Source organism: Ictidomys tridecemlineatus, chromosome 2 (assembly GCF_052094955.1).
Source record: "Ictidomys tridecemlineatus isolate mIctTri1 chromosome 2, mIctTri1.hap1, whole genome shotgun sequence".
In the NCBI taxonomy this organism is placed as follows: domain Eukaryota; kingdom Metazoa; phylum Chordata; class Mammalia; order Rodentia; family Sciuridae; genus Ictidomys; species Ictidomys tridecemlineatus.
The window spans coordinates 3,648,534-3,676,044 of NC_135478.1; the positions used below are offsets into that span (position 1 = coordinate 3,648,534).

Sequence of the window (27,511 nt, forward strand, 5' to 3'; positions counted from 1 at the left end):
ATGACCATCCCTGAGCTGTTTCAAGAGTCCGTCCAACGATTCGGCTCTTACCCGGCTCTCGCGTGGAAGGATGGCGAGAAATGGGAAACTCTGAATTTCTACCAGTACTACCAGGCTTGCCGGAAGGCCGCCAGAGCCTTGATCAAGGTGAGCGGGTTGGGACCACACGTTCGCGGGGTCCACGCAGGGGGATCGGGTACCAAACACCGAAGCTCTGAAACGTGCAAGAGTCAATTGATGAAAAGGCTCCCCGCAGCCCTTGACCCTCAGCCACCCGGGTCCCCTGTGGAGGAAGCCACCATTGCCAGTTTTTTTTGCATGTCCTTTTGGGGAACAAATCGTATGTCTATATCACACAAGTTTCATGTTTGCACAGTTTTACACCCAAGGTTCTGAATCTGGCTTTTGCTCCTTATTCTGGCATCTCAGTGTAGGAGTCAGTGACTGCTACATAACAAGCTATCCTACAGTGACTTAAAATGACAGATGTTTGTTTCCTCCCATGAATCCAGGGCCAGCTTTGCTGGGTGGCTCTGGCTCAGGGCGCCTCCTGAGGCTGCGGACAAGCTGTCCCAAGTTACTTACGCGGTACCCAGAACAAAAGGGCGCCTCCCTCAAAGCCAGCTTCATCAGCTTTCCTGGGTCGTTGTCAGCCACATCTGCAATAGGCCTGCTCCTCTAAGTGTGCCATTCATCACCATAGGATGCCACTCTCTTGAGTGCTTTTGTTATTAGACATAAAAATAATTTCACATCCATTCAGACGTCCACCCACATACAGGTACATATATACATATGAGTGTGTGGTTTGGGGGTTTTTGTCCTGGGGATTGACCTTGGGGGAGGGCTCTGTTGCTGAGACAGGCTGGTCTTGAACTTGCCATCCTCCTGCCTCAGCCTTGCGTCTCTGGGATCACAGGTGTGCACCACCACGCCCAGGGTAGGGTTTTAAAGAAACCATAAAATCACACGCGTTGGTGAGGACGCCGAGACGCTGGGAACCTTGCACAGTTGTTGGAATGCAGAACGGTGGGGCCCGTCTGAAAACGAGCACGGCGCTCCTTAGGCATTAGACCTGGGACCCCCATGCGTCCAGCAGCTCCGTTCCCCGGGGGATATCCAAGTTGAAAGCCAGGGCACAGGGAGGTATTTGTGTGGCCCAGCGCTCGCCACCGCCATTCACAGTAGCCAAGCAGCAGGGGCTCCAAAATGGGGGACATCATCCAGACAGGACGCGGGAGTGCCGCGGCATGGGTGACCCAAGGCACCCTGAGCAGCGAGCCATCAGTCACAGAAGGACAAATGCCGCCCGGTCCCACTCCCGGGACCCCCTCCCCACACACCTGCGTCTTCAGAAGCAGCGCGGTGGGAGCGGGGGCTGGGACTGGGCGGGCGCCAGTGTCACAAGGGACAGAGCTGCCAGATGGGGAGAGGAGGAAGCTCTGGGGATGGACGCCCTGGACGGCAGCGCCCTGGACGGCACACTGCACGGTGAAGATGACTCATATTGTGTCACAAAAAACAAAAAGATACACAAATGGAGTGTCACACAGAGGGGGCAAACCCACCTCCCAGAGTCACGTTTCCGTGGTGGCACTGACTACCTTGGAGCCCACTTCTCACATCCTGGAGATCACGGCCCACGAGCTCTCTGACTTCCTTCCCTTCCCTTCCAGCTGGGCCTGCAGCGGTTCCACGGGGTCGGCATCCTGGGATTCAACTCGGTCGAGTGGTTCATCGCAGCTCTCGGTGCCGTCTTGGCAGGGTAAGGCGCCGCCCTGGTCCACTGGGAGTGTCGGGGAGCCACCGCCCTGGGCCTGGCAGCCATGGCCGGCCCCAGGTTAGCGGGCAGGAGTCACTCTCATCTCGGGTCAGGTGATGGTGTTCCTTGAGCCGGTACATTTTTTCCTTCGGCGAGAGAACTCTGTTCAAGGCAGTGATCACAGATGACATCTGGAGACTTCTGACCCCGGGCCAAGCACGGGGCTCTCACAGAGCAATGTGAAGTGGGCCCTGCCACCCCGTAGGCACAGAGGAGAGAGCCAAGGCGGAAGGGCCAGCCCCAGACCCAGGCTCTTGGTCAGCTGCACCCAGAAAACCCCTCGCTGTTTCCCTCCGGCTGCATAAGGCCTCGTTTATTCACTTTCATTTAATTTGTATTATGATGAAATGTGAATAACGTGGAATTTATATTGTCCTGTCTCCAGAGGGAACCTCTCTGCCAATGGTGGAGTTATGCGGGGCCAGGACGCCCTGGAGATAAGTTGCACATGGATGGGGACTGTCTAATCCACCTTTGGGGCGTAATTCACCAGATGATGCAGGAGGTATTTCATAAATGGTGACCGTCTGTATGGTCAAGTGAAAGCCCATGTGAAGTCCCTGTGTGTAAGGGGTAAACCTACAAATAATCCTAAAGGAAAAAGACCAGCCATCTTTGTCTACACCGGGGTGTCTCCCTCCTGGCACTGATGACCCCTGAGGCTGAACCGTTCTCAGTGGTGGGACATCCCAGCCATCCCTGGTCTCCACCCTGGAAATGTCGGCAGTACCCTCAAGTTGTGACAACCATAAATGTCCCCAGGATTTCCAAGGGTACCCCCCGTGGGACAGAATCACCCGTTTAGACTCCCCACGTGAGGGATGCCATGGATCCCGAGAGACTCTGCATCCCGTGATCATTTGCCCTGCCGAGGTCCTCCGATGCTGCCCGTCAAGAGTGAATGTGGTGTCCAGCGTGGGCAGGGATGGAGCAGCCAACACAGGAAACTGAGGTCGACGGCCAAAACAGACATAGCATGCACACGTGTGGGCACGAAGACCTACACACTCTAGTACGTTCGACTTCTGAATTTCATTCGAGCATATATCAGTCCTGACTTATTAGTGTGTTGGAATGAACTTTAACAAAGAGTCAGTTTGTGCTTCAGGGCAGCGTGGTGAGGCAGTGTGGTGCGTGGGTGGGCTCTGGTCGCAGACTGCAGCTGAGTCTAGAGCGATTGGGTCTTCCCAAGATCTTGTGTCATCTGGGAAAATGAGTATGATTTCAATATGCCCCCAAGCCTCACAGGATTAAGCCCTTCGACAGAGCCTGCAAACGGTGATGAGGGTAACTATTTCACATGATTATAACCTGCATGATTTCCTGCACAATCTAGCAGCACAACTAGATCAACAGAGCAGAGAGCCCAGAAACAGACCTACATATACTTGGCCACTGACTCTCATAAAAAAGCACCAAAGTCAACCAATGGTGCTGGATGTGCACATGGAAATGCGCCAGCCTTGATCCCTACCTCACACCGTACACAAACTTAGATTGAGGTGGGCTGTAGACCCAATCACAAAAGCTAAATTCTGAAGCTTCTGGAAAAAGGCAGCACAGGAGAATATCTTCACAACCTGGAGTATCCAAAGTCGTCTTGGGACACAGAAAGCAAAATAAAAATAAAATAAAAGGCTGACAAATGGGCTTTGTTAACACTAAAAATTTACATTTTTTTTTGACTCAGTAATACCATTTCTAATCATCAATCCTGGGGAAATAATATAAAACAACAAACATAAGTGATGATGTTAAGAGAAATGTGATTTTCTAAAAAGAATGACAGGAAATAACTTCTACAAGTAGGCAAATTGGCTTTTTAAAAAAAAAACTTGGCAAAAAAAACCCATTAAAATGATTCTAAAGTAGTGAAGAGTACACCATGTACCTATATGTAAGCCTAGTGTTACTATTACATAACCTTGAGGACATATACCAGTTATTTACATCTGTTAACACAAAGTTTCCTCTATGCAAAAAGTGAAGCTAATAATAATACCTGAAAGTTGTTGTAAAGAGGAAATAGAAGACACTTTAAGCATATAGTAAGCCCTGTAAGTTTTGGTTATGATAAGAATATGATATCCATTATTATTATTATAGTCATGTAAAACCCATAAATTTTTAAAATAAAAATGCCATAGAACAAAAATAAATAAATAAATAAATGATAAAAAAAATAAAAATAAAAATGTCTGCTCATCAGAAGACACCAAGAAGAACATGAACAGGCAAGCCACATGCTTGGAGAAAATATTCATAAAACTTGAACCTATCAGAGAATTTGTATCTAGAATGTGCAAAGAAATTCCGTAACTCCGTAAAAAAAAAAAAGACAAAACTTTTAAATGGGTGAAAGACTTGAGCAGAAGTCGCACAGAGAAGTAGCCCATCAATACTGGCAAAGATGCTTCGTGTCATCTGCCATTGAAATGCACACAAAACCACAATTGTCTGTCACCAGCAAGGTTACACGTGAGAACCAAAGACAGCGAGTGGAGAAGGAGCCGAGGCCTGGGCTGGGGGTTCCGATCCCACGCCTGACCCCTCCTTGCCATGTAACCTTGAGCAAGCAGCCCCTGTGCTGGCCTCTGCTCTCTTGGGGTACAGTGGGGTGTGGTCAGGGTGCTGTGATCCACTGTCATGGTGACAAGGTAGGAGTTCCCGCTCCTCATGGATGTCACTCCTGTTGCTTTCAATATGGTTAAGCAGGTGCTGAGACTGTGACCTCCAAACTCGCCTGCAGACTCTCCTCTGCCTGACCTCCCTGCCCGCTCACGGCCAGGGGAGTGAGCACACATGCAAATGTGTTTTCTTTCCCCAGGGGCCTCTGTGTTGGTATTTATGCCACCAATTCTGCCGATGCTTGTCAATATGTCATCTCGCACGCCAAGGTGAACGTCCTGCTGGTTGAAAACGATCAACAGTTACAGAAAATACTTTCGGTAAAGCCTTACCTAGCACTGCCCGCCGCAGCCACCCGGAGACCCCAGGGCTCTGGCCAGGCCTCATCGGACTCCCTGGTAGATGCTAATGATTGAGATGGGGGTTCCCCCTGAAATGGGCTCGGGAAGAGTCCTCCATGACCACACCAAGGTCCAGGGGAAGCTGCTTTGGTGGAGGCGGCAGATTGTGGGGGGTTTAATTTCCAATTAATGGTAACTGAGTTGACGGCTCAACCTCCACGTAAAAAATGCATTTATGCATGATTTTATAGATGCCATTTTATTTTACAGACACGATCTATCTTTCCTTTAGGAGTGTGATGATTTCAAGGCCACGCTCCCTGACATTTTCTGCATTTCTTGTCACTGTTTTCATTTCTGAAATGACTTTGCTTTTCTATTTCTTTCCTGAGTTCTGCACCTTCCTGTTTCATTTTTTCCCCCTGGGTGACAGGCCCTTCCTCCCCTGAGCACCTGAATGTCTACTTTGTGCTCTTTGCTTCATTACCTTTTAAATGGTATGCTGGAGAGCTGGATTGCAATTTTATTTCACTTTGCGGTGAAATTTTCAGGTGAGTTTTCTCTGTGTGCAAGGAAATTTAGCCTCTCTTCTTCTTTTCTTTTGGTAGTATCTTTGTATAAATGTTGTAAAAATCTGTTTGAACAAGCTGCAGTTTCCTGCATCAGCTTTTGGCAGGAGGATCCTGAAGGTAGGAGAGTCCTGGGAAGAGACTTGTAGGCCACCAAATTCCTCATTCAGCTCCAAAGCCTCTGAGTCACACAGTTCTTGACTTGTCATATCTCTAGAGAACAGACGTGTCTTGCCATTGATGGCATCTTCTGATCACGTCGATCATGTGTGTTCCCATGTCTGAAATTCAGGCACACTGTCCAGACTCAACGAACTCCCAGCTAGAGCCGCTGAGCTTCCACACCAGGCTTCAGGAATGACAGACAGCTCCAGCCTTAAGCTTCTGGGAGTTGCTTTCTTAAGTGCAGCTGCTGTGGTCTCCAATACCCATGTCACCGCTGTTTGTTCACACTATGGCAGGGGCCGGGGGTGATGGTGGGTGGGTGGGGTCCTTCCTCCTGCCATGCATATTGGCTTAATATGAGTTTTCTGTCACTGAAATATGCCACATGCCCTGATGGTTCCCTCTACAGCTCCCTGGATGCCATACCTTACAGCCCTGATTCTGGCATGTCTGGCCTCCCATGCATAGCAAGTTATTTCTGTTCCTAGTTTTGGGGAAGGCGCAGTTGGGGAGAGACGGATTTGTTGTTCTAGTTGCTCTGTATAAAAGATTCAAACTGGATATGAAGCTCCGCTGGAGAGCGTTGATTTGGGGAATGATCATGACCCTTGACCCCCAGAGGTTTCCTGTCTCCTGTGAGAACAGCTTAAACTCCTGGCCTTGGCCTCCCAGGCTCCACCCCGCTGGCCCTCACCACCCTTTCTTGCCTCCTTCCCTGTCACTGTCCTGGTGTCCCCTCTGGCCATGCTCTCTGGGGTCCTCAAACTCCCTAGGCTGGGCCTCTCCAGGCTGCTGAGCATCTGGTTCTTCCCCCTGGAAAACTCTTGCCCGGCTGCCCCACCAGCTTCTTGTCTGAGCACGGGGCATGCCGGAGGTGGCTCCTTCTCTGGGCTGGCCAGATAACGCCATAAAAGTGCCCTCCTCTGCACGAACAGGCCGTAGGAATCGCACCAGTCGCCAGAACCGGACAGTCCTAGGCCCGGTAGCCGGCTCCCAGCGTGTTCGGTGCCAGCCACCTTCATGAAGAATTTTGTGGCCTAGGTTAGCCGAATCCTGCTGCCGAGTGCAGGTCGCTGGAAAGGGGAGAACCAGGCCAGCGTCCGCCACGCAGAGCAGCAGAGCGGCCTGAGAAGCGCCCGGCCGCAGGCGGTGGTCTTCATCCACTCTTGCCCGTTGCAGGCTACTACTGATGCGACCCCAAAGAATCCGGTAGCCCAAACCAGCCATGACAGAGCAGGGCTTTGCAGCGCGGGCGGGGAAAGACAGAAGGCTGGAGCTGCTTCAGGACGGAGCTGAGACTCTGCCAGCGTCAGCTTCCCAGGGCTGGGTTGCCCCAAGCCCCACAGGGAACTTTGTTTCAGATTCCGCGAAGCAAGCTGGCGACCCTAAAAGCCATCATCCAGTACAAGCCTCCACTGAAGGAGAGAAGCAACAACCTGTACTCTGTAAGTGGGGGAGGCGGGCGCTGGGGAGGGGACTGGGCCTTGCCGGGGAGGTGGGTTAGCCGGTCCAAGGGCAAGCAGAGGGGGCGGGGTAAGGGAAGTGGACAGGGTCATGGGGTGGGGGGAGTGAGAGGTGCTGTGCTGCGGAGTGGGTGGGGCCACGCGGGGGAGTGGGTGGGGCCACGCGGGGGAGTGGGTGGGGCCATGCGGGGAGTGGGTGGGGCCATGCGGGGGAGTGGGTGGGACATGCTGGGGAGTGGGTGGGACATGCTGGGGAGTGGGTGGGGCCATGCGGGGGAGTGGGTGGGGCCATGCGGGGAGTGGGTGGGGCCATGCGGGGAGTGGGTGGGGCCATGCGGGGGAGTGGGTGGGACATGCTGGGGAGTGGAGGGGACCATGCTGGGGAGTGGGTGGGACATGCTGGGGAGTGGGTGGGACCATGCTGGGGGAGTGGAGGGGACCATGCTGTTAAGGGGTGGGGCCATGCTTGGAAGGGATGGGACCATGTTGGGGAAGAGGTGGGACCGTGCTGGGGGAGTGGATAAGACAATTTAGGTGGAAAGGGTGGAGCCATGTGGGGAGTAGGTGGGGCCATGCTGGGGAAGGGGTGGAGCCATGCTGGGGAATGGGTGGGGCCATGCTGGGGAGTAGGTGGGGCCATGCTGGGGCACGGGCGTGGCCATGCCCTGAGCCCTAGACGTGGTAAGGGAGGTGGGTGGGAACTCTTAAGGGAAGTGGGCAGAGAGCAAAGGAGAGGCTGGCCTTGCAGAGGGATGGGTGAGGCTTTGCCATGGAAGTGGACGGGACCCTGTAGCGGGAAGCTGGGGGACTCTGGGACTCTTTTTTCTTTTGCAGTGGGAAGGTGCCTGTTCTGGTTACTTATTGTTGGATAAGGACACATCCCCAAAGTTGGTGGATTAAAACAGCAACAATCATTTCATTTTTTTTTTCAGAACATGAAGGTGGTTGAAAAAATACCAAAAAATTGAAAGTTAGATGTATTAAAACACATTTTTTAAATTTATTTTTATGAGTAAAAATTATGCATATTTATGTTTTACAATATGATATTCTCCTATATGTATATACTATGGAATATCTAAATCAAACTTTTTACCATATAGATTACTTTATTTTTAAAAATATTTATTTTTTGGTTATAGGTGGACACAATATCTTTATTTTATTTTTTATGTGGTTCTGAGGATCGAACCCAGTGCCTCACACATGCTAGTCCAGCGCTCTACCTCCGAGCCACAACCCCAGCCCCTAGATTACTTTAAATACTTGTTTTTTTTGTGAGAATACTTTAAGCCTAAGTGATTTTCAAATATACAACTCACATTATTATTATTTTTATATTTTTTGTAGTTGTAAGTGGACAGGATGCCTTTATTTTGTTTATTTTTATGTGGTGCTGAGGATCGAACCCAGTGCCTCATTCATGCTAGGCAAGTCAAGTGCTCTACCACTGAGCTACAGCCCCAGCCCTGCAACTCACATTATTTGAAAGTTAAATATTTTACTGATACCTAAGCCATAATTTATTGTATATATATATATATATATATATATATATATATATACCTTTATTTTATTTATTTTTATGTGGTGCTGAAGATCAAACCCATGGTCTCACACATGCGGGGCGCGCTCTCTACTGCTGAGCCACAACCCCAGGCCAATAATATTTTTTATTAAAACCATTTACTGGGTCTGGGGATATAGCTCTGTGGTAGCACACTTGTCTAACACGCAGGAGCCCTGGGTTCCATCTCCAGTTCCACAGAAGATAAAAATAAAACCACTGAAGCTCAGCGCAGTGGCACATACCCGTAATCCCAGTGGCTAGGGAGGCTGAGGCAGGAGGATTTCAAGTTCCAAGCCAGCCTCAGCAAAAGTGAAATGCTAAGCAACTCAGTGAGACCCTGTCTCTAAATAAAATACAACATAGGGCTGGGGATATGGCTCAGTGGTCAAGTGCCCCTGGGTTCAATCCCCAGTCCCCCCTCCCAAAACAAACAAACAAACCACTGACCACTTTAAAATATGTAAAAGAACATATACCAGGCGCACACAGTTTTCTTCTGGCTGCAGGTTCTGCTATGGCTTGGACCCAATGGTCCAGTCTTTATCTAAAATTTTGATATAGTCATCAGATTTTTTGCATTAATAGTGACTTTTGAATTGCATTGTAACATTTTTCATCTTGATTACCAAGGGCTGTGTGTGTCTTAAATTCCATGCCCTACCCAGCCCTAGTGCTCACCCTGTTCTCCGCTGCGACTCCTCCAGCCTCTTTCCCCGTCTCTTTGTGCTTTCACCATATGGCTCCCGAGCTGTGACCAGGAGACCCCAGACTCATTTGCTGGTCGGTTTCCCACAGAGGATGTCTTGGGAGGCAGCTGGCCAGGTGGACACTGCCTTGCCTTTTATGACCTGTCTTGGAAGCCGCAGAGCCAACCCAAAGCTCTGCCAGGAACCACAGGGCAGGGCCTCCAAAGAGATGTGACACCATAAATGGCATCACTTTTGGAAAACACACTCTGCCACCACTCCCCCTCCTCCTCCTCCTGATCCTCCTCCTGGTCCTCCTCCTGGTCCTCCTCCTGGTCCTCGTTCTCCTTCTCCTCCTCCTGGTCCTCCTCCTCCTCCCGGTCCTCCTCCCCCTCCTCTGGGTCCTCCTCCCCCCCCTCCTCCTCCTCCCCGTCCCCCTCCTCCTCCTGATCCTCCTCCTGGTCCTCCTGGTCCTCCTCCTGGTCCTCCTCCTCCTCCTCCTCCCCGTCCTCCTCCTGGTCCTCCTCCCCCTCCTCCTCCTCCTCCCCGTCCTCCTCCTCCTCCTGGTCCTCCTCCTCCCCGTCCTCCTCCTCCTCCCGGTCCTCCTCCCGGTCCTCCTCCCGGTCCTCCTCCTGGTCCTCCTCCTGGTCCTCCTCCTCCTCCATGAGTGGATTCTGTTACCGCTGGGAACCTCCACAGGAGTGGGTCCTGAAATCATTCCCATTTCACAAATGAGGAAACTGAGGCCCAAAGAGGCGACGGCACTGGGAGGCGCAGAGCTTTCGAGGGGCCTGGAGCCCTGCGGGAGCAGAGCCCGACCTTGGCGGGGCCAGCCAGTGGGTGGGTCCCCCGAGCCGGCGGCCCCCATCCTGGGCTCTCTTGTCCATGCACAGTGGCTTGACTTCATGGAACTTGGCAACAGCATTCCTGACACGCAGCTGGACCAGGTCATCAAGACCCAGAAAGCGAATCAGTGTGCGGTCATCATCTACACCTCGGGGACCGTCGGCCTGCCCAAGGGCGTCATGCTCAGCCACGACAACGTGAGCGCCAGCCCTTGGCTGTGGGCGGCGGGTGGGGAGATGGGGCTTGGTTCCCGGCCTCCAAGCCTCGGTTTCCTCCCCTGCGGGAGGGGAGCGTTTCCACCCGGGGCTCTGGTTTGTAGAGAGCTAAACCCGGTGGATTCTGTTTTCTAAATGAGAGCCGGGAGGGCAGGGCGTGTCCACTCCCGGCCAGCGGGGTGGGCTGGAGAAACTTGCGCGGTGGCCCCTCGATGGCCACAGCGGGTGGTTCGCGACCCCCTCGGACCCGCTCCGAGCGCCACGTGTGGGGTGCGCGGGTGCGGGGTGGAAGCGTGGTGTGTGCGTGGCCCGCGTCTTCCGCAGACCTTGAATCGTGGTGGCTGCCTCAGAAACCCTCAGCCATGCACAGAGTCCTTGTGCTGTGCTGTGTAGGGAATAAGGACAAGGAAAAAAGAGTCTGTTCGTGTTCAGGGCAGGTGCGATTCCTTTTTTTTTTTTTTAATATTTCCATCTGTGGTTGCGTGACTCCAAGGATGTGCATCCCACATCTGGATCAGGAGGGCTGACTGTGGGTCTAGAGGCAGAGCCCAGAGCTGCTGGTGATTTGATCTTTGTTATAAAAGAATAAGGCGGACACATGTCACATGATTCCATCTATGTAAAAATTTACCCAGGAGTGGCAGTAGTGGTTTCTACATTAGTTTGTTTTCTGTTGCTGTAACAAAACACCTGAGGCAGGCTAACATTATAAAGAAAAGAGCTATTAGTTTTAGAGACTGAGAGTCCAAGTAGTATGGCACTGGCTCTGGGGAGGGTCCCATGGCAGGAGTGCATGTGGGAGGAGATCCTATGGCCAAAGAGGAAGGCGGAGAGTTGAAGTCCCACCAACCCTTCCAAAGGTAGCACCCTGAGTGACCCAGGGGCACCCAGTAGGCCCCAGCTCTTAAAGGTCCGCCATCTCCCGACTGAGGACCAAACTTCCAACACCCCATGGCAGACAGTTCAGACCAACCTCAGACTGGCAGGACTGCGGCTGCGAGTGGTAGCACCTCTCAAGATGGAAGTAAGACTCCTTTGGCGGCCCAGAGCAGGAGATGGACTAATCCCGAGGACATATCTGGGCCAAATGCTCCACGCGTTGGACTTGGCCATCCTCTCTCCCGTCCACTCGCCCAGCAACAGCTGTCAAGCACACACCGTGGTGGGGACGCTCCAGGGCTGGGGATACTACAGTGAACAAGCCAGACCCAATGCTGGGTTCCTGGAAGACAGACAGGAGGTGAACAGGCAAACACAGGCTGTGCTAAGACTCAGACCATAACACCTTCAACCGCAGCCGTGTAAGGTGGCCCCTCTAAGGAGGTGACATTTGAGCCACGCCAAATATTCAAGCAGCAGCCCACCGTGGGAGTAGGTGGGGGGGGGAGCCAGAGGAAGAGCATTCCAGGAAGAGGGAATGGCCGGTGCAAAGGCCCTGAGGCTGAAGCAGGCCTGGTGAGTTGGAGGGACAGCTGCGAGGTCCACGTGGCTAGATTAGCACAGTAACTGTTCCCCATAGATTTACGACAATATTGAGAAATACAGATAGCGAAATTGTAGACACTAAAACTCTACTTGAAGTACGCTCTGGAAATGGGAAAGCAGCAGTCTGCTCACTGTTGGCGTATTTGTGTGATGGGATCGTGGGCAGCCTGTTTGGTTCTATTGTTTTATAGTAAGCATGAGATTCAAGGACCTCGGCATTAGACCAGAGACCCTGTGCCTACTAGAACAAAAAGTAGGACCAAATCTCCATCTTGTTGGCTGCCGCAGTCTGGATGGGCACAAAATCACGAGCCACCACACACTTTGTAGATTCAAACAGCAACTCTCTATTCTCAAACTGTCACCGGTACTTTATACACAGGTTCTGGGGGAATCCACGTTCTAGGCAAAATCCACGTACTCCACGGGGCTCTGAATCCCAAATACTCTCTGAATCCCGCGAGAACTCAAAGGGAACTCAAGGAACGGGCGCGCCGGAGGCAGCAGGATACGCCCTATTCCCAGCAGGGTCCACCTTAAACCTGGAACCGCCCTAAACCCAAGGAGCGCCCTAAACCTGGATCCGCCCTGGTCCTTGAGCAGGGTCACCTTACTCAAGCATACATGCAATGTCACTGCAAATGACCTGGGTCCAAAGGCAAGCCCATTTCCACAATGGAGAGTCCTTCCTCTAAGCAACATGGAGTAGGCTGACAAAGAAATTGCCATGTGTCATTCCTACTTGGCAATGGCTCTCAGCATCTCCCCCCTTCTGATTAATTAAGCAACAAGCAATGTGGCTAGGGACCGTGCCTGGTAGGTTGTCCAATTCAACATATGGTTCTTACCCGTCATGGGATGAACTGACCTCTAGGCGTCAGCCTCCTGTCTTAGGTTGATACCACTGCAATTGGATCATACCCGTCACTGACTACCGGTCCAGCATACAGCCATACTTGTGGATAGGCCTATGCACCAGTGGGGGGGTGAGGTTCTTGCCTCACCTCTGTTGGCCCCCAAGTTTAGACCATCACTAGCAGAAGGGAGGAGGATACAGAAATGCCACAACACCAAGCCAGTTGACGGAAAAATTGCAAAAATTGCATCACTGGTGACACCATCAGCACTACCACTGCAAGCAGTTCAAAGCGGAGGAGTCTATCAATATGTCCATTTCCTCCCAAAGCAAATCCAGTCCTTGATTGAGCATTACTTGTTGAGTTATATTCATTGATGCATCAGTTTACACAGTTTACTGTGGTGGCTATCATAGAAGCTGTAGTTTGGTTTTATCTTAGTCTTCACCGGCACTGGGATGGAGATGGGAATTCTGGCAATGATGCTAAAGAGACATTATCCTGAACAGAATTATTAAATATAATGAGAAGGAAAGGTGAAAGTAAACAAACAGATCTGTTAACCTCCTTTAAAAACAATCCTTAACAGCTGTTTACCTAATTTAAATTAAACCATTTAAATCACGTGAATAATAAAAAAAAATTCTGATCCATTTTTTCATGAGCGCTCCTCATATATGATATATGGACATATGCACACACAGACATACAACACAAAACACAAGAGTGCACACAAACGTACAACACATAAGACAATAGTAAAGGCCTTGTAGCTTTACCTAGGTGAAATCTCCATTGCAATGTTTAAAAACTCCACAGTCAAAAAATAAAACTGATCAGAAAAACATTAACCTAGGTCTGTATGAGCTCAAAAAATAAAATAGAACTTTATGATGTGGGAAAATGCAATAATAAAATAGATATTGAAAAAAGCACCGTTGTTAATCGCTGTCGCAGATGTAAGAAGAGCCAAGCTGGAGCCCTGGATATCAGCTGTTATGGATTTGAGTCAAATCATCTTCTTTTTCTGTAGAAATTGCTTTAGTTAATCTCTCTGGAATCCAAATCAGCTGCTGTTCTCCCTGTGGAAACACACAGACAGAGCCCCGACTCCAGACTATCACTGGGTCAGGACCTTTCCATTGTCCTGTTAGAATATCTTTCCAAAGTACCTTAGGCTTATGTACATTTTTTGGATACATATGCCTTTCTGCAGCACTAAGTCCTGATGAATCCAAATTTAAAAAGTTTAGAGTAAAAAGGGTTATTTTAAGTTTATCTTTGGGGGATATATACCCCTTAAAGATCCTTTTAAATTTAAGTCTTTCAAAAGCATTCTGCCTTAGTTTTTAGAATTATTTTAGTCCTTTTAATTTTTTGATGTGGTTTTAAACCAATTTCCTTCTAGTTTAATGTTTTCTAAATTGGCTCTTGTCTATAAATTTTAACACCCTCATCTGAGACTTCTAATTTCTGCACCACCAGAAATTAAAGTTGATGGGCTTTTTGAAAAAAATTACTAATAATCTCCTTGTTCTTCTATTTTATCCAATATTTGACTTTAAAATTCTCTCTTCTACCTTTTTCTATCTTGAATGTCTGTATCTAATAGTTATCTTAGCCTTTTGCATTTTCTATCTGAAATACCTTTATTTGACATTTTCAACCATTTTCTATCTTATTTCTATCTTCTAGTTTTCTTCTAAGGTTTTTATATTTACCCTTAGTTGCTTTTTTCTCTCCTAGTTTTCTTTTGTTTCCTATTTTGTGGGTTTAAAATTCTTGTCTTTCTACATCTTTTTTATCTTCCTATATCTTTTTTATCTTTCTACATCTTCTCTCTCTTTTTTTACCTTTCTGTACTTCTGTTTTTAAAGTTTTCCACTTCAAATTTTTAATCTTCTTTATCTAAATATCTTTTATCCTATTATCTTCCCATTTTCATGGTTTTTTTTTTAAAGTAATGCTTTTAAGATTAACTAGGCTTCGAATGACGCAATCTTTCCTCCGTCGTGAAGGCATCTTAACCACCTTCAATTTAACCTTTTAAAGTCTTTTGCAACTTACTTAGACATTTTACAACTTTTTGTTTTACCACACAAAGATTATCTCATCTAGAAACATTTCTTTTTCTTATAACCTTCCATATTAAAATATATTTCCACATCTTGAATCTTTTTATATCTCTTTTTTCTTTTTTCCGCCATGAAGGTATCTCAACCACCTTCAGTTTAACCTTTTAAAGCCTCCAATTATCATCCATACTGTACTTTTACATGTACTTTTTCACCACCTACAGCTTCACTCTTTTAAACGAGGCTTAGATTCTGTTTAAATTGCTTTAATGTTAGTTTACATGGCTGCCCTTCAACCAAAGGCTTTTTTTTTTTTTTACTCCATTAAGAAGCTTTGTCTCGATCTGCCATGTACAAACACCTTTTTCTTCTTTCTTCCTTTCTCAAGCTTTTAAAGTAAGTCTAGTTTCCTCAAAATCTTTTTAAATGGCCTTTTTCAACTTTTTCTTTACCACACAGAGATTATCTCATCTAGAAACATTTTTTTCTTTTAACCTTCCATATTAAAATATATTTTCACATCTTGAATCTTTTAATATCTCTTTTCTAGCCATTAACCCTTTTTATAAATTCACATTCTGAAACAACTCTTATAAAATTTCTGATTAAGACAAATTACTCCACTTAATAAGATGAAATACTTTCATGTTTTTTTTTATGGTACTGTAATACTATAATTGAAACCCAACTGAAACTTCTTATACTCTTTGTATATAAATTACCCATGATAGAATCTTAACTCTTAGTAACCTTGTGTCAGCAAAGACACAGACCATAGCAATATTAAACTTTTTTTCCATTTACCAATTTATGAAAACGCACAAAATGTTTAAATATATTATCTTATGGAACTTAATAAGTAAAGAGTACTTGATTTTATATTTAGTGGTTGATATTTTAACACTTTAGCTTTGTAAATTAATCAGATGTCTGTAAAAACCAAGATCTTAGACGAATGTAGTAAACAAATTCCCCAACAAGACTACTAAAGCACAAGAAAGAACCAAGAATCGGTGAATGGAATTGTATCAAGCTAAAAAGCTTCTTCACAGCAAAGGAAACAGTCAAAAACATGGAAAGCCTACAGAATGGGAAAAAAATCTTAGCCACTTGCACCTCAGAGCGTTAATCTCCAGGATACACAAAAAACTGAAAAATATAATATTACACACACAAATAAATAACCCAATTAATAGATGGGCAAAAGAACTGAATAAACACTTCACAGAAGAAGAAATACAAATGGTCAACAAATGTATAAAAAAAAGTTCAACATCTCTAGCAATTAGAGAAACGCAAATTAAAACTGCACTGACAAGGAACAGCAAATGTTGGTGAGGACGTAGGGAGAAAGGCACACTCACACATTGCTAGTGGCACTGCCCTGTGCTGCTGCTCCCCATCTGTGAGACGGGCTGGGGAACAGGGAGCCACGGACCCCAGGTGCTGGGAGCAGGGCGGAGTGGCAGCTTGGAGCTGCAGAGCCGGACTGGGCAGGCGGATCGCAGCACGGCCTCGGGGAGGGGAGGTGAGGGCCTGTGGGCGTCTCTTGTGTTCTAGATCACGTGGATGGCTGGAGCAGTGGTGAGGGACCTGGAGCTGACGGCCACCCCCGAGCATCAGGAGGTGGTGGTCAGCTACCTGCCCCTCAGCCATATTGCAGCGCAGATGATGGACATGTGGGTGCCCATAAAGATCGGCGCTGTCATTTACTTTGCTGAATCAGACGCGCTCAAGGTAAGGCTGAGTGAGGACCTGGGCCCCACGGCATCCTCTGGGCGGCCTCAGGGGTGGAGGGCTGTCCCTCCAGGGAACAGGTGTCCTGCTAAGCTCTGGGTCTATGAGGCTTTTTCCTCAGTCCTTGTCTTCTGCTTCAAGATTCCTTGAATATGTGATACCATCTTTTCTTGATTTATTGAATGTTAAATATCATCAATTACCTTTCCACTGTGGTAAGTAAAAATTGACTTCCTTTTCTCCCCCGTTTCCACACATCTCCCTTCCCATCCTCTCGGGGTCAATCATTCTTAACAGTTTAGCCCAGCACTTCACTGTATGGTTATGTTTCCCTGTCGGGTACAACTTTTTGGTTTTCCTAGAGTTAATACTTGCTTTTCGTTTTCAATTTGGTGACATTTTTGCACACCAGTCCAGTCGCTCCATTTGATCCAGCCCGTGTTCATTGGCATTTTTTCAAATGGTCAAAAAAAGTTGCCTTTTTCCCCCTTCAATTCTTAGCTCTAATCTGGACGGCTGTTGTCCTAGGTTGGACCACATAGAAGCAAAATCTGAGATGGGTATTTTTGTGATTTACTGAGAGGAAGCTCTCAAGTGAAAGGAGAGGAGCAGAGAAGGTCAGGGGAAGAAGCCAAGAAAGGGTGTCGGTTTGACTGGACTAAAACCTCCTTCAATCCATGGGAAGCCCTAAGACATGAATGCAGCACAGAGTCGCCCCACTTGGGCCAGGAAGACTGGGGTCTGTGTCTCAGAGAGTCACTGGTTGTAGTCTCACGCACCACGGGGGAGCGCAACTTGCCAGGCCTTTCTGAGTAAGGCCGCCTCCCCAAAAAGAAGACACTGTGCCCTGTGGGGACCAGGCCAGAACACCCACAGCACCTTCTACAAGCCGCCATGCAGGGCTACCCTTCCCCCACACTGTGGTCTGTTTTCCAGGGTCACTGTGTCCTGTTTTTGGATATTCCTTCATGTGGCTGGAGATCGCCCATGGAAGCTTTTCCAGAGTAATTCTGTGAGAGGAATTTTGATTTCTTTTGTGTCTGGACTTTGCAAACTCTGGAGTTCCGGCGGCCCCTGCTGCACCCAGAACTCCCTGGTACTGCCACGTCACTGACCGCACAGTTGTGGCTTAGCAAGGCACACTTTTATTATGTTACGGCTCTGGGGGTCGGAAGTCCGTCCGAAATGCCTCTCTCTCGGTGTCCTGGGGTGGTTCTGTCTGGGAGGCCTTGGGGAGAACCATTTCCTTCCTTCCCCTCCTCAGTGGTGGCCTCCCTCCACCTGCTGAGTCAGCGGTGCGGGATCTTCCCCTCTCCACCCTCCTCCACAGTTGGCTTCCATCAACACATGTCCCTGACTCTGGCCTCCTGGCCCCCCCTTGCAAGGACCTTGTGATGACACTGGGCTGCCCGGATGATTCGGGAAATGTCCCCATTCAAGATTCTCAACTCTGCTGGGCTTGGTGGCCCGTACCTGTAGTCCCAGGAACTTGGGAGGCTGAGACACAAGGATCTCAAGCTCAAGGGTAGCCCCAGAAACTGAGCAAGACCCTGACTCAATTAAAAAAAAAAAAGACTAGAGATCTCGAGGTGTAGCTCAGTGATGAGGGGGCTTGGGTTCAACCCCTCAACAACCCCTCAACTCAGCCACATCTGCAAAGACCCTTCTGTCCCCAAAGTCATGGTCATCACCAGTTCTGGGGGTTAGGGTGAGGAGGACACATTTGGGGGGAGGCCTTTGTTCTGCCTTCTGTTCTGTGAGTGGCTGACTCTCCCTGTCTCTTCATTCTTTGCCTGACTGCTTCCTCGGTCTCTCAGTCACTCTCCTGTCCCCTCTGCTCGGTGCTTAAGCCACTGCAGTTACTCGATAAGGCATGCTTTTTTATTTTTTTAACTGAATGCATAAAGTATCCACAGTCACCTACAGGATCCAAGAAGTTCCATCTTCCCACATCCTTATCAGTCCCTAATAGTGTCAGAGTTTTTAATTGTCAATCAGAGTTGTGCTGAGGGGTCTTGCGGTTTAAGGATGTGCCTGTGTGTTTCACAGTAGCCGCAGCACTTCACATCCACGGGGGAGTATGAAGGTCTGGTTTCTCCATGGGTGCCCGGAGCACGTATCCACTTAAAATTACTTGACGGCCATTCTAATGGGTGCAAAGTGGTGCCTTATGACTTTAACTTGCACTTCCCTAATGGCCAGTGATGGGAAGATCTTTCCCTGTGTTTATTGGCTATGTGTATATCTTCTTTGGAGAAATGTCCGTTTGACTCTTTTGCATTTTAAATTTTGGTTGGATATTTAACCTTAGTGTTGATTTTAAGAGTTCTTTACATATTCTGGTTATGATTTTTAAAAATTTTCTTTGTAATTACACAATACCTTTATTTTATTTACTTTTATGCAGTGCTGAGGATCAAACCCAGAGCCTCACCTGTGCCGGGCCAGCGCTCTACCACTGAGCACCCCCCCCACCACCATGAATTCTTTATCAAATAGAAGACTCACAGGTGCTCTCCTGGTCCTGTGGTGTGTATCTCTGTTTTCGTCATAGTCTTTTGAAGAGTGACAAGTGTTTAACTTGAATGAGACCCACTTAGGGTTCCCCCTTTTATGCTTTTGTTCTGGTATCTAGGAAATCTTGGCTCATGCTAACATCACAGAGATTTTCTTCTCTTTTCCTCTAGAAGGATTTGTTTTATCACCTCCACTTTAGGGCGATGCCCATTTCAGTTTTAGTGTTGCCAAGCGGAGCCCCCTGGCTCACTGTGTGGAGTCCCTCTCTCTGCCCTGCAGTCCTCGGCACGTTATTGAAAATTGGTTGTTTATAAATGGAAGGTTTCTTGCGGGACTTCTGCTCTGCTCCCTTGAGCAGCACGGCCATCCTTAGGCCAAAACCCACTGCCTTGGTCATGGCACTTTGTATCAGGGTGAGCGACCTGTCCCAGTGTGCCTGGGGATGCCTGGGGATTCCCCACTTTTTAAACTGAAAGTCTTGCATTTCTGGAACCCCCTCAGTTCTGGGAAAGCCTGCACAGTGGATTAGCCTATTTTATAGTAAGTTTTAAAACTAGGTAGGAGCCTCTGATTTTGTTCTTCTCTCAAATCGCTTTGCCTGTTGGTAGCCTGGCTTTTCTATGTAAAACATAAGATCGCCTGTTGATTTGTACATGACCTCCTGCATGGATTTGGACAGGGATTGCGGGATCAAAAGATCAGCTGGGAGGTGAATCTTGCTTTTTTAATTATTATTTCTCACAACTGCATACTGTCCCATTACAAGCTTGGGCAGTTTCTTTAGCTGATCCCACTTGCTTAACATGCAAGTTGTTCCCATTATGCCACAAATCACATCTTGTTTGCCTTTCTCTGTGTATCCAAGTCTTTCATTCAGCTAACCCCCTGACTCACTTCCAAGCATCTTCCCGGTGTGGGTGCCACATCCGAGCCCTGGAGAGCAGGAGCTCCCGTGGGACTCGCGCTGTCCAGTCCTTGAGGGGAAGGTCCTCGGGCTGTGCCACACCGCGGCTCACGTCCCGCCAAGGCACCGCGGGGCCTGCCCCTGCCCGACCCGACCTGCCCCGACCGTCCGCGCAGGGCACACTGGTGCACACCCTGAAGGAGATAAAGCCCACCATCTTCCTGGGGGTGCCCCGCATCTGGGAGAAGATGCACGACACCATCAAGGACAACCTGGCCAAGGCCTCCAGCTTGAGGAAGAAGGCCTTCACGTGGGCAAAGGACACGGGCCTGAAGGTCAACACCAAACGGATGCTCGGGTAGGTGGAGGCCAGGCCCGGGCGGGGCAGCCCCGCCGTCCCGCCGCCCCAGGACGTCCTTGGCCCGCAGGAAACGCGACCTGCCGCTGGGCTACCACATGGCCAAGGCGCTGGTGTACAGCAGGGTCCGCAGCTCCCTGGGCCTGGAGCGCTGCCGCGCCTTCCTCAGCGGGGCCGCGCCGCTGCCCGAGAGCACGTCCGAGTTCTTCCTGAGCCTGGACATCCCCATAGGCGAGATCTACGGCCTGAGCGAGAGCTCGGGGCCCCACTCCATGTCCACCCACAGCGACTACCGCATCCTGAGGTGGGCGGCCCGGGCGGGTCGGGGGCGGGGGCAGGGGGCAGGGGGCAGGGGACAGGGGCAGGGGGCAGGGGGCAGGGGGGGGCCAGGGGGCAGGGGCAGGGGGCAGGGGGGGGCCAGGTGGCAGGGGCAGGGGGCAGGGGGGGGCCAGGGGGCAGGGGCAAGGGGCAGGCCCGGGCAGGGGCGGGGGCGGGGGCAGGGGGCAGGGACAGGGGCAGGGGGCAGGGACGGGGGGCAGGGGGCAGGGGGCAGGGGTAGGGATGGGGGGGCAGGCCCGGGCAGGGGCGGGGGCGGGGGCAGGGGGCAGGGACAGGGGCAGGGGGCAGGGACCGGGGGCAGGGGGCAGGGGGCAGGGGCAGGGGCAGGGGCAGGGACGGGGGGCAGGCCCGGGCAGGGGCGGGGGCGGGGGTAGGGGGCAGGGGCAGGGACGGGGGGCAGGGACGGGGGGCAGGGGGCAGGGAGGGGGGGCCAGGGGGCAGGGGCAGGGACAGGGGCTGGGGCAGGGGCAGGCCCGGGCAGGGGCGGGGGCGGGGGCGGGGGCGGGGGGGGGGGCAGGGGCGGGGGGCAGGCCCTGGCAGGGGGCAGGCAGGGCAGGGGCTGGGGCAGGGGCAGAGGGCAGGGGGCAGGGGCCAGGCGGCCTCCGGGCCTCTCCAGGAAGGCCCCAGTCTCGGGCCTCCAGCGCCCCAGCTTCCTGAGGCGCGGACCCCTGCTTGGTCAGCTAAAGCAAGGGCCGCCCCCATGTCGCTGGCGAGTTCTGCCTCCAAGTTCACGTCCTGTGACCTGGAAGCCCCTCCACTTGGCCATCTTCCATCTCTAACACTTCCGCGGCCCCTTTCTGGGTTTTCCCAAGTTGGACTCACCCCAGGCCGAGAGGTTGACCCAGATGATACCAAAACCAGGAGATCACCAAGGGCAAGCTCAGCGCTGAGGCTGAGCCTTGTTCCTTCACAGAATCTTCTGGTAGGGTCTCTCTGACACCCGGCCCTGCCACCGTGTCACCATTCTCACCTCCCTGTCCTGCTTGGGGCTCTCCCTTGTCAGGTGCCAACTGAGGTAGCAAAACAGGCTGGGGCTGGGGCTCAGGGGCAGAGGCTTGCCTGGCTGTGGGAGGCACTGGGTTCCATTCTCAGCACCACGTATAAAAAAATTAATTAAATAAAGATCCATCAACAGCTAATAAAAATATTTCAAAAACAAAACATAAGTTAAATCTTTCTAACCTGACGAAACCCTCTCCTGCCTCTAAACTCCCATCAAAATCTGTCTTCTGCAGAACCCCAAGGCCCCCTAGTGTTTTTCAGAACCAAAAAGCAGTGCTTCCCACCCACCCCTGGAAGCAAGGTGCCAATGCCAGTCTCTGTCTTCAAATGATCCTTTTCAGTGAGTGATATGTGTGAGTCAGCAGGCTTAAAGATGGCACCATGAAAGTCCCCACCCGAGCCCTCTCCTGAGTCCCCTAGGGCAGCCGTAACAAAGCACCCCCCCTAAACAGCAGAAGTGTGTGGGCTGCCAGTTCTGGAGGCTGGAAGTCAGATCAGGACGTGGACAGGGCCGGCTACTTCTGAAGCTGTGATGGGGAATCTGCCCAGGCCCCTCCCCAACTTCTGGTGATTTTTCTGGTGTTCTTTGACTTATGGAGTGTCACCCTCTCACCTCCATCTTCATGTGGTACTGTGTGTGTGTGTCCCCATTTCCCCATTCTGTAAGGACACCAGTCACACTGGATTAGGGCCCACCCTGCCCCAGTGTGACCTCCTTTTAAATAATCACACCTGCAGTACTTGTTTCCAGGTAAGGTCACATGCCATGCTACTTGGGTTTAGGACTTATACATATGAACTGGGGAGCAGGGGGTGGGGCACAACAAAATTCAACCTGTAACCACCTCCCAGAGGCAAAACCACCAGTGTTCTTTCTAGTCCAGCTGGCACACGTCAGGCATTGACATAGGCGGTGTGCATTTATCCCCAACAGAACCATTTGCCATGTCAAAACAGACACAGAACCCTCCTCCTCTGAACTCTCTTGTTCTCTCTGCAACCCAGGAACCACATCAGCTCAGGCAACAGGGCTCCCGCCCAAGCCGGGCTCAGGGCAACTTCCCCTCATCCTGGACTGGCACCATCTATGCTCGGAGTCAGATGGATTTCGTTAGAAGGGGTTCTTATCACGTGGAGAACGTCCCTGTCAGTAGAACAGCTGCTCTGTGCATGTGTGCGCCTGCGCGTGGTGTGTGCGTGGGGTGGAAGCCAGGGCCGAGTGCATGCTAGGCACGCACTTTATTACTGAGCCCCTGCCCTGGCTGCCTTATTCTTTTTAAAAAAATTTTTTTTAATTGTACTTAGACACAACACCTTACTTTATTTATTTTTATGCGGTGCTGATGATCAAACCCAGGGCCTCGAACTTGCTAGGTGAGTGCTGTCCCCCTGAGCCACGACCCCAGCCCCAGCTGCCTTATTCTTAACAGCTTTGTGGTATTCCAGAGGACACAAATGGTCGTACCATAAATTATTAAGTGCTTCCCTGACTGGTGACTATTTAGGGCTAAATTTCTCCCATCAGGTGTTCCCATAAATAATGATAAAATGAATGTTTGACATAGACATTTTATACTGTGATGCAAAATGATATCTCCATTTTTCTCTTCCTTTTATTATAAGTGGAGTTAGAAATAATCTTTTCACACATATAAAACCCATTTGTACTTCCTTTTCTCTGAACTATCTGTCTACATTATCTTCCCATTAAAAATTGAATTATTTGTTAGCATTTACATATTAGGAAAATCAACCCTTTGTCTTTCATTTTTTCATTAGGGTTTTTATTTTAGTTAATTTTTTTAACAACACCTTTATTTTATTTATTTTTATGTGGTGCTGAGGATCAAACCCTGGGTCTTGGATGTGCTAGGCGAGCTCTCTACTCCTGAGCCTACAACCCCAGCCCCAGTTAATGTGGTTTTTTAAAATATTTTTTAGTCGTCAATGGACCTTTATTTTATTTAAATGTGGTGCTGAGAATCTAACCCAATGCCTCACACATGCTAGGCAAGTGCTCTACCACCGAGCTACAACCCCAGCCATAATCTGTTTTTTGATGTACAGAAATTTATGATTTTTATCTGGTTGAAGTTATCAATCTTGTTTTATGGCTTCTAGACTTTTCTACATATCTAGAAAGGCTTCAGTGGAGAAGCTATAAGTCTTTTTTAAGTTCTGAATGTCTCAGCCCTGCCTTTTTTCTCTTGCTGAGGTGATTCCTGGGCTTAACCCTTAAACCCGTATCCTTCTAGTTTCCAGGGAAGGAGATCTCAGTGATGCAAGAACGTGTTTATCTCTGCATCCTAAAACTGCCCTTGCAAGTGTATTTCTAGAGAAGTGAGTCTTGTAAGAATCCAGATTTCAGATGATGCTGTGCTATCTTGTGGAAGTAACTTTTCCCCTCTAGGGAGATTCTAGCTGGTAGGTTTGCTTATGGTCAGCTGTCCTGGTCCGGGGGACCTGCAGTGTAGATGTGTAGGTCTACACGGCTGTTTTCTCAAGGGTGGGGGGATTTTTTTCCCTATCCTTAAGCACTTTTTCCTTCTCCCATGTTCATGGGTATAAATACAGTCCACAGAGGCTGGGGTTGGGGTTCAGTGGAACAGGTAAGGCCCTAGGTTTGATGCCCAGCACTTCAAATAAATAAATAAATAAAAACAATCCACAGCCAACCATGGCTGTGCACGCCTATGATCCCAGCGGCTTGGGAGGCTGAGGTAAGAGGATTGCTTTAAAGCCAGCCTCAATAAAAAGCAAGGCACCAAGCAACTCAGTGAGACCCTATCTCTAAATAAAATACAACATAGGCCTGGAGATGTGGCTCAGTGGTGAGTGCCCCTGAGTTTAATCCCCAGTACCTTCCTCTGCCCCCCAAAACAACAAAACATCACTGCTAGGGTTCCCAGTTCACAGAGGGTTGGGAATTTAGCAGATGAAACACTTTGGCAGGCCCCTGCTCACATCTGCTGGGCCCTCTGAGCACACTGCGGGTGATGCTGTCTCTGAGCCTCGGTTTCCCCACTCGTGTCCCCCTGGCAGCTGTGGCAAGATCGTGAGTGGGTGTGAGAACATGCTGGTCCAGCAGAACAAGGACGGCACTGGGGAGGTCTGCATGTGGGGCAGGCACATCTTCATGGGCTACCTGGACAGGGAGGACACGACCCGAGAGACCATTGACGAGGATGGCTGGCTGCACTCGGGGGACCTGGGCCGAGTGGACAACCAGGGGTTCCTGTTTATCACCGGCCGCATCAAAGGTAGCACTGGTGCCGGGGTCTGGGCTCTGAGGGCCTCTTGCACGTGCTGGTGCAAGGGCTTCCTGGCTTTCCCACCTCCCGTGAAGGGCACCCTGGTGGGCATGACCCAGCCTCCTCCTCATGCCCAGGAAACCACCCCCATCATTTGGCACTCCATAGTCTTCCTGTGGGAGGACGGACCTGGAGGGACGGGCCCTGAAACACCCATCCCCTCCACTGTAGCTTGAGGATGTGAGGGTGCTCATCTACAGGGCTGGAGGGTTAATGGCAACGACAAGGGCAGGATCTCCCAGGGTTTCCTGGAGAAGGCCCCATGGAAAGTGCTTCTGGGTTTCCGGGACTCACAGTCTCCACTGCCACTGCCAGTCATGCCACCTTGGCACAGCCTCAGACGGTGCATGAAGGAATGGGTGTGGAATTCCACGAGATTTTATGTGTCACAAATAATCCTCCTTTCACTTCCTTTTGTCCACTTGGAAAATACATATTTAAAAAAATAAACATTTTTGGCGTATGGTCACACAAAATTGAGCAATGGGCCAGATTTGGCGCACAGAACCATGTAGTTGGCCAACTCATATAGAAAGCATTGGTATCAAATTTGACATAGGCAGTAACTATTCAATAAATGGGCTATGATAACATTATTTCTTGTGATGAGTGACAGAAAACTCATTTCAAATTGAGTGGCAAAGCAAAACTGTTGGCTAAATATAACTGAAAAGTCCAGAAGTTCTAGCTTCAGGCATAGCTGGATCCAGGTACCAAAATGACTTCACAATGAATCTTTTTCCTTCTTTGTGCTAATGCCATTGCTAATAAACTGGTTCCTGTTTTTGGCAAGAAGGCTACCAACAGTCTAGGTTCATTTCTAACTCCAAAGGGAAGAGAGTAGTATTTCCAGTAGTTCCAGTGCAAACACTGTATGCCTGGCTTTCACTGGACCAATGGAGAAAAGATTATCAAGAGGAATGCATGTGTCTCAGAATGAGTCTCACTGTAGGGGCTGGAATATGCCGACCTGTTAGACCTGGTCATCCCTGTGGTCCACCCCACCCAGGCCAACCGCATGAAAGAGCAGATTGCTAGTGAAACAGCCAGTGCTGTCCCCAGGGAGGGGTCCCTGGGCAGGCCATGCCACAGAGGTGTTCTGCACCATCACAGTGAAGATGCTGTTGGGACAAATGGCCATTGTAAGGGCAGCTTTGCCAGGTCCTGGGACTGGAGGAGACAGGATCACAGAATGAAAGAGTAAATTTTCTGGGTGTAGGGTAGGAGGAGACGTGAATTCTGGAGATGAAGGTTTCTGGAGACTGGGCAGAGGGGGAAGGATTCTTAGAGAATGAGGGATGCCACACACGCCCCCAGGGTAAGACTGGAACTAGGCTCCTAGGTGGCCAGGCAAGGGAAGCAGCAGCAAGAGACAGACAGAGCCTGGCCCCAGGGCCTTCACTAGCCTGTAAGCAAGACGTGAGAAAGGCCAGGACAGGCCTGGGGGCCAGGCAGGAACTAGGCCTGGGATTCTTGATGGGAAAGCAAGTGACCAGGGAGATGGGGCCAGGGCCTGCATGCTCCTGAGACTTTGGAGGTGAGTGTCATCTGCCGTTCTGTGCCCACCCCAGTGGGGGTTTCCTGTTGTCATGGGTGGACCTGGTTGAGGCAAGCCTTGTTGCAGAAATCCTCATCACTGCGGGTGGTGAAAACGTGGCCCCCGTTCCCATCGAGAACCTGGTGAGGGAGAGGATCCCCATCATCAGTAATGCCATGCTGGTGGGCGACAGAGCCAAGTTTCTGAGCATACTGCTGACGCTGAAGGTGAGGTGGGCCCCTGCTGTCCCCCGGGGCCTCCACAGCCGGCCCGGCCCGGCCCAGGGCCAGGAGCTGGCCTGCAGGCTCAAAATCACTTCTTGGTCTTCAGGGCCTGGGTTGGGTGGGGCTGGCCAAGGACCGTGTGTGGTGACAGGGCTGTCCTGGGGCAGTGTGAGATGGATCAGGCGAGCGGAGCACCCCTGAACAGGCTGAGCTCGGAGGCCATCAACTTCTGCCGGAGCCTGGGCAGCCAGGCAGACACCGTGACCGAGATCGTGAGGCAGCAAGACCCACTCATCTACGAGGCCATCCAGCAAGGCATAGACGCTGTGAACCTGGAAGCCACCAGCGAGGCACAGCGGATCCACAAGTGGGTCATCTTGGAGAAGGACTTCTCCATCCAAGGCGGAGAGCTTGGTGAGTGGGCTGGGCAGCTGACGATGCCCACCTCAGGGGCTGGTCCCTTGCCGGCATCTGGGCCAGGTGGCCTCTTGGGGGTCAGAGGGCTTGTGGGTCTTGGCCAGGGGACTCTGTCTCCTGGTCATGCTGCAAGTTTGGACTTTGCTTTCCTCCGTGACTCAATCGATTTCTCCATTCTCAACAGGTCCAACAACAAAAATGAAGAGGCCATTCATAGCCCAGAAATACAAAACACAAATCGAGAACTTCTACCAGTGACTGCCCAGGCAGGGCCTGGGCTGCCCCAGTGGTGAGGTCCAGTTGCTTGGCTTTGCTGGGCCCTGCTGATCGGCAGGAGTGGGTAGAGTCTCGGCCTGGGGCGAGTCTCAGTGGGTTCTGGGGAGCGTCTGGCCTCACTCCTGCTCCCCTCCTTGGGGTGTGGCGCCTCCTTCAGAGCTGGTCTG

General features: G+C 50.3%; 1 protein-coding gene across 1 annotated transcript; it reads left to right on the top strand.

Moving 5' to 3' along the window:
* On the top strand, positions 1 to 27,511 carry LOC101956870 (long-chain-fatty-acid--CoA ligase ACSBG2). Its single transcript, XM_078029506.1, has 12 exons — positions 1 to 147; positions 1,677 to 1,765; positions 4,650 to 4,770; positions 6,887 to 6,970; positions 10,138 to 10,287; positions 16,283 to 16,459; positions 20,057 to 20,238; positions 20,309 to 20,542; positions 24,622 to 24,839; positions 26,515 to 26,654; positions 26,819 to 27,065; positions 27,253 to 27,511. The coding sequence occupies exons 1-12, from the start codon at positions 1 to 3 to the stop codon at positions 27,324 to 27,326; spliced, it is 1,863 nt and encodes a 620-aa protein (XP_077885632.1). The 3' UTR covers positions 27,327 to 27,511.